The sequence below is a fragment of the Aplysia californica genome, unplaced genomic scaffold, assembly GCF_000002075.1.
Source record: "Aplysia californica isolate F4 #8 unplaced genomic scaffold, AplCal3.0 scaffold00778, whole genome shotgun sequence".
NCBI classification, from domain to species: domain Eukaryota; kingdom Metazoa; phylum Mollusca; class Gastropoda; order Aplysiida; family Aplysiidae; genus Aplysia; species Aplysia californica.
The window spans coordinates 281,985-289,439 of record NW_004798048.1 but is presented as its reverse complement, the minus strand read 5'-3'; the positions used below and the strand labels follow the sequence as shown (position 1 = coordinate 289,439).

General features: G+C 43.3%; 1 protein-coding gene across 1 annotated transcript in view; it reads left to right on the top strand.

Moving 5' to 3' along the window:
* Positions 1-7,455, top strand: part of LOC101853974 (FAS-associated factor 2) — a gene marked incomplete at its 5' end in the record, with an annotated part of 24,577 nt that overhangs the window by 13,859 nt on the left and 3,263 nt on the right. Inside the window, 5 exon segments of the mRNA XM_035972649.1 lie at positions 363-452; positions 1,533-1,636; positions 3,769-3,847; positions 6,227-6,308; positions 7,266-7,355. Coding sequence (XP_035828542.1) covers positions 363-452; positions 1,533-1,636; positions 3,769-3,847; positions 6,227-6,308; positions 7,266-7,355 — 445 coding nt within the window.

Sequence of the window (7,455 nt, the reverse complement as noted above, 5' to 3'; positions counted from 1 at the left end):
GGGGGGAGTACTGGCTTTTTGTACGTGACATGGTAAGACTGCTGTATATATCCAGTGCCTGGTGTCAGGCTGGACCGTTGGACAGTTTGGCATGTGATGTGTGATGCAGTCTTACACAAAGCTCTGAATTGTTCCAGGCCCAGAAAGCTACATTTTTTTTTCCAGAAGAGGGGACTGTGGGTGGTTGGCGGGTGCTCTGGTGTGGTTTGCTCCTTCTTTCCCATAAGACATCCATCTTCCTTATCTCTCCTCCTTTTTTTGTGTGTGTTTGTTACTCTGTTGTGACACATCTAATCTTCGGCACTTATATGACCTTTTTTGTGTTGCGAGTGCCGTACTACAAATGTACCGTCTGTCCACAGGGGCGTTCTGTGCAGTGAGGAGTTTGTCAACTTTGTCAACTCACAGATGTTGTTCTGGGCCTGCAACACCAGTAGTCCGGAGGGGTATCGGGGTGAGTACATCGGTGTGGGGTGGTTGGTTTTACGCCCGTATCAACACTTATTAAGTTATTCAAGAGGCAGGACCTTTGAATTGAACGTGTGTCTCCAATAGGGCCGAGGCAAATGGGTTGGGAGCTTGAAGACTCTACAAAATGACCCTTGTAGAAGATCCCCCAGTTTGGAAATTTGGAATGTGGGAAGGGACAAAGAGGAAAGTCAGACCTGTCCACACAACAACCTGTATAAGACAATCACATGTACAGACAGCCACTTCCTATTTCTTATCTTGTGTATTTTTTTAAAAATCACATTATAATGACAGTGTGTAAGGGGGACAAATCCCCATTTAGGGATCCTTGTCACTCCGTACCGATAGGTACAAGAATTCCCCAAAGTTCCACGAACCGCACACAGACAAAACCTGCTATCGGTCAACATCGCTACGCACGCGTAGGGCGCACCTAATTTGTAGGTATTGAGAAACAATTCCTATCGCCCCAAATCTCCGTTGCGGGGGACACATCACGCACCATCGCTCACAGTCGCTCACCGCGTTGTGTCATGTGATGTCATGCGGCTGGACAAGCGAAAGTTTTGAATGACCATAGCAAAGCAGGCGTCCATCATAGAAAAAATCTTAACATTTTTAAAATTAGCATCCTTCAATATAGGGTAGATCCGAGCAGATTTTGTTATTTCTCAATAGTATAGAAAAGAATAATTAAGATTGCTATTTCTATAGAAAAAGCATCAGTGTGTTGTGTGGTGCATGGGGATTGTTATTACGTGTACATGTATTATTTCTTTGTCTTGTTTTGGGTGTGTGTGTGTGAAGTGTGTCAGTGAGCCAGCCCGGCGCCACAATTTTTTTACTTTTAGGGATCCTTTCTGGGCCCCCTAGATGAGATAGGTTCCTTGCTACGCGTACTTATTTTACGTATACTTGTTGTCTGGTTTTGTTCTGTGCTCCCCCTTAGACATCCAACTGTCTAAGACTGCCACATTTCTACTCAACAGTGGTTGGTGTCTCAGACAATTTTGACTGTATTGCGATATCATTCCCCAATAGCTGTGTGGTAAATGTTCCTCCGTGTCCCCCCCCCTGCGTGAGCACGCCTACCCATTCCTTGCTGTGATTGTGCTGAGGGAGAACAGGATGAGTGTGGTGGCCCGCATAGAGGGACACATTACAGGTGAGACTTTTGTGTCAGGCATAGAGGGACACATTACAGGTGAGACTTTTGTGTCAGACATAGAGGGACACATTACAGGTGAGACTTTTGTGTCATATATCACAGATGAGATTTGTGTCATACATCACAGATGACATTTGTGTCATATATCACAGATGACATTTGTGTCATACATCACAGATGACATTTGTGTCATACATCACAGGTGACATTTGTGTCATACATCACAGGTGACATTTGTGTCATACATCACAGGTGACATTTGTGTCATACATCACAGATGACATTTGTGTCATACACATAGCTGCCACTTTCCCGCTAAATAACGGAAACTCCGCTCATCTAGCTTTTCCCGCTACTTTCCTCCCTCCTCCGCTGGACCGCTCTCAGTCGCAAATTGCAATACTTTTTTTTTTACATGCGGAAAACGCCGAACCGTGAGAGAGACGAAAACTCAGCTTGCGCATGTCCGGTGCTAGTTTCACATTGTTTAATGTTGTGGAGCAACATAGTGTCGATCGGGCATCGGGACGTTGGCGCGCCGAGTTGTCATTGAAGACGGCGGAAATTCGAGAGAAATTGATTCAGAATGGAAAAATAAAAGGAGCTGGAATGAGAAAGAAGCAGCCGGTGTTTCGACTTGAAAAGTTCAGTATTCAGTAGAAAGTTGAACAATCCGCTTGCTGACTTTGCGTTCGATGCAATAAAGAAATCGAGGCCCGCGCACTCCTGTATAATTGCGGTCCCGTTTGTTTACATGACGGCTATTGTGGCTGTGGGAGTGAATCTAGATCTAGATAATCTATCTCTAGGTATAATCTAGATTTACACATATTTAGATACCGTATCTAGATTCTAGATCTTGATTAGATAGCCTAGGCTATAATTTTAATTCAGTTTAGATCTGCACACTACAGGGGCACTACTAAGTTAAGTGCAAACCGGACCGCAATTGTACAGGAGTACCGAAATCGCCCAGTACAGCGGCAAAGGTGTTGCCTCCTTGATCCAATGCTGCTCTACATCGATGTACAAGTTTAAAGTGAAAGAAATCTTTTTATGAGACACCAGCTGGCAACAAACACTGGATTTTTAGTCCTCAAGTCCAAACTGTGTCAAATTGACTCAAATGCTAGATAGTCAACTCATTGCCTTTGGTTGTTTTTTTGTTTTTTCCAATACATTTTAATTCAGTTGCCTATGGTTAACAATTATGACAGTTTTCCCTTCCAAAACCATGGGCTAGATTTTCCAGTATATTATTACATTGCCTCTGGATCTCACTGGCTTTACTCCGGCCTTCGCCTTCGCGTGAATTTCCTCCTTTTAAAAAATTCCTTAGTGGCAGCTATGCATACATCACAGGTGAGATTTGTGTCGGGCATAGAGGGACACATTACAGGTGAGGCTTTTGTGTCATATGTCACTGGTGAGACTTTTGTGTCAGGCATAGGGGGACTTATCACAGGTGAGATTTGTATCATACATCACAGGTGAGATTCGTGTCATAAATCACAGGTGAGATTTGTGTCATATGAGATTTGTGTCAGTGCACGCTGGGATCCAACGCTCATTTCTCCTCCTTTTCTTTGTATGTCACTTTCTAGTAACACCTCTAATCTTCGGCAGTTATATGGCCTAATTGCAATGCGAGTGCCGTCAAAATCTTTCTAAAGCTGAAACTAGACAGTCAGTCTGCTTTTGTTATTTGTCTGTTTGGCTTGCTTTTAATTAGTATTTAATGACCGTTTTGTGCAGAAGTGCTTCTCTTTACCGAGACAAACCACAGGGATTACGTCTTTCACGCGATTACGTCTTCTCTTCACACCCTTACTTTTTTTTTTCATTATGTCATTACGTTCCCTTCTCTCGTCATTATATGATATTGGAAGCAGACGTTGTGCTGTTGAGGCTAGAGAGGTGAGCAGAGTAAGTCTGATTCCCTACAAGGACTTCTCTGTTGACATCCACCCCTTGGCGCCCATATGACCTTATGCAGTTGCGAGCGCTGTAAAACCTCTACTAAAACTAAACTCACGTCATTATATCATCTCCGCGCGGCATTATTCAGTCCGTGTTTCCCCCCCCCAGCGATAGACTAATCGTCATCCTCACCTTCTCCTCCTCCTCAGGTTCCCGGGAACTGATTCAGAGACTGGAGCAGGTCATCTCGGAGAACGAGTCGTCGCTGATCGCCGCCCGGGCAGAGAGGTGACCCCCCACGCTTAACATATCTCTTGTCATTTCACACCAATAAAATGTACCAACTCCACTTATAAATTTGACAGGGATGCCACTTTTCCACTTTTTTCTGGTATTTCCGGTATTTTGATCCTGATCTGCTCTTCCGTTATTGAGATCGAGATAGAATCTATAGTTGGAAAAAAAAAAAAAACCCACACACAAGGACAACTTGTGCCAAATGTTCAAATAACGCAAAAAGTAAGACTTCGCCATAAGTTCAAATAATGGGGAGGAAAACCCCCGGAAGGTTTGCGCTAATCTCAGCAAGTCGGGAAAACATCCATGTGTTAGCGAGACCGTGGCGCGTGGATTTTCAGCTATTTTCAAAAAAGTTGAGTGGCATCCCTGATTGGAGGTTCCTATGTCTGTCGTGCTTTAATCCATGAAGTAGCTCATTTTGTCCGCACGCCTGTGTAACTGCTGTCTGCCAGTCTTGTGTGGGATAATAATAATAATAATAATAATAAATTACACTTTTATTTGTCCCAGAAGGGCACTTTGTTTTACAATGGCAAACATACATACATAGATACATAATTATAAATACGTACATACGTAAATACATACATGCATAAATACATACATAAATACACACTATTACACAAATACGGAACAGTTTACAAACAATGCCACTGTCGGTCGCCACTGTGCAGCGCCCTGTTATTTGAGCTAGGGTTGTCGTGTCTTGCTCAAGGACACACTCCAGTGACCACCCATCTGATCCCCGTGTCACCGACACTTGCTTGACATTGCTTGAGTCAAAACTCACTACTCACTTAGCCACTGGAGCCCCCTGGATTTCAGGAAGCAGAAGAAAACCAGAACTTGCCCCTATGTGTCCTTTGTGTGACTATACATATGAGACAGTGGATCATCACCTGTTCCACTGTACAGAACTTGCCCCAATGTGTCCTTTGTGTGACTGTACATATGAGACGGTGGATCATCACCTGTTCCACTGTACAGCCCTAAATGACATCAGAGCTACCCTTCTCCCTCCAAGACCTAACTTTGACAACACAATCTATGGAACATTACAGCAACTGCAACAAACTTGCACTTATCACTACATGGCATTCGACAGAAGGGCGAGAGCCCAGATGTTGCTGGATCGATAACTACAATAACATTTGAGGAAGAGAGTCCAAGTCTCGTTGATGGGATTTCCCCGTGAGCTGTGACGGGGAGTGTGATGGTTTCTTTGACAAAGTCACTTACAACTGGGATGATGTAGTGTTGAAGGGAACAATATCAGTCCAACTGGGAGACACTCGGTTTTTGTTTATTGCTTGTTTTTTTTTATATTTCATACTTAGTTTTTTAAATTTTTTGTTCAAACAAATATTATATTCTTCATTAGTTGAATGGAGCGTTCCTTTATCAGGTGGTACTTGTAAACTCTGGCTGTGTCTTGTGTCGGTTGGTAAGCCTGTTCCACTCAAGCAAAGTCCATTTCAAGAAAACTGTTGCCTCTTGTCAGAGAAAAGCACTGAAGTTGTCAACTAAAATTGTGGCTCATGTTGTCCCATCTCAATCTTTTCACTTGTTGCTGACTGCTAACTCTGTCATGTTTCTGTCTGCTAACTCTGTGATGTTGCTGTCTGCTAACTCTGTCATGTTTCTGACTGCTAACTCTGTCATGTTTCTGTCTGCTAACTCTGTGATGTTTCTGACTGCTAACTCTGTCATGTTTCTGTCTGCTTACTCTGTCATGTTTCTGTCTGCTAACTCTGTCATGTTTCTGTCTGCTAACTCTGTCATGTTTCTGTCTGCTAACTCTGTCATGTTTCTGTCTGCTAACTCTGTGATGTTTCTGTCTGCTAACTCTGTCATGTTTCTGTCTGCTAACTCGGTCATGTTTCTGTCTGCTAACTCTGTCATGTTTCTGTCTGCCTATCTCTTCATTTCTCCAGCACAGAGCGGCCTTTGTCTTGTCGATTTCCCTCTCTTTTGTTTAAGGAAAGTAACAAACACTTTTCTGTAGTGGGTGGTTGGAGGGTGCTCTGGTGTGGTTTGCACTATCTTTCCTGTCAAACATTTATGTCCCTATCCCTCCTTCTTTTCTTTGTATACCACTCTCTACTAACACCTTTAATCTTCAGCAGTTTTATGATCTTTTTGTGTTAGTTGCAAGTTCTGTAAAACTCTTACTCAAACTAAAATTTGCTCCTTCTTTTCTTATAAAAAATCGATCGTCTCTATCTCCCCTCCTTCTTTTTTGTGTTTGTTCCTCTCTTGTAACACCTCTAATCTTCAGCACTTATATGACCTTATTGTGTTGCATTGCCGTAATACTCTTACTGGAACTAAAATTTAAAAGACCCGACTTGTCGTGTGTGTTTCCAGAGAAGAGCGTAGCTTCAACCAGTCGCTGAGACAACAGCAGGACGAGGCTTATCTGGAGTCTTTGAAGGCGGACCAGGAGAAAGTACGTGATTACTTGACTTGCTTGTTGGTGGATTGCTTTTTGTCCTGCCTTTGTTTTTGTTGTTTTGTTTTTTTGTCTTGTGTCCTGATTTGATGCCGCCCATTGGTGACTGATGAGTACAGTGTGTCAGTGAGGGAGTTAATGGTACAGTGTGTCAGTGAGGGAGTTAATGGTACAGTGTGTCAGTGAGGGAGTTAATGGTACAGTGTGTCAGTGAGGGAGTTAATGGTACAGTGTGTCAGTGAGGAAGTTAATGGTACAGTGTGTCAGTGAGGGAGTTTATGGTACAGTGTGTCAGTGAGGGAGTTAATGGTACAGTGTGTCAGTGAGGGAGTTAATGGTACAGTGTGTCAGTGAGGGAGTTTATGGTACAGTGTGTCAGTGAGGGAGTTAATGGTACAGTGTGTCAGTGAGGGAGTTAATGGTACAGTGTGTCAGTGAGGGAGTTAATGGTACAGGGTCAGAGAATAGCATAAAGAGGTCATCATCATTCATCGAGTGCCAGATCGGCGATCATGGTTCTCCATTCATTCCTTTGCTCGGATACTCTTTAAAAAGCTACGTTCCCTGATCTATCCCCGTTACCCATTTGTTTAGGTTCCCTAAGTAGGTTGCTCTGGGCCTACCTCTGCCTTGTTTGCCTTCAATTTTGCCAGTGAGAGCTAGATGTTCAAGACCCTTGTGTCTATTCAGGTGTCCTGAAAACTGTTTGAAAATATATCTTATTTTTAAAATGCTTTTGATGATCAACATTAACGATGATGATGATGATGAGGAAGTTTTGAGGATGGCGTTGTGGATTCATCAACTGTTGTTGTGTTGCAAGTGCTGTAAAACTCTCGCTAAAACTCCAGTTCCGTAGCAAGTGCTGTAAAACTCTTGCTAAAACCCCACTGTGTGTTTTGCGACTGTGTTCAGCCTCCACATGTCTCACAGCTCACATTTCTGTCTTTACAGGAGAAGAAAAAGCGGGAGGCGCGGGAGAAACAAGAGGAAGAGGAGAAGAAGAAAAGGCAGGAGGAGGAGGAGAAACAGCAACAGTTCTTGGTAGGATGTCTGTGTGTCTGTGTGTGTTGTCAGTGTGTCTGTGTGTGTTGTCAGTGTGTCTGTGTGTGTTGTCAGTGTGTCTGTGTGTGTTGTCAGTGTG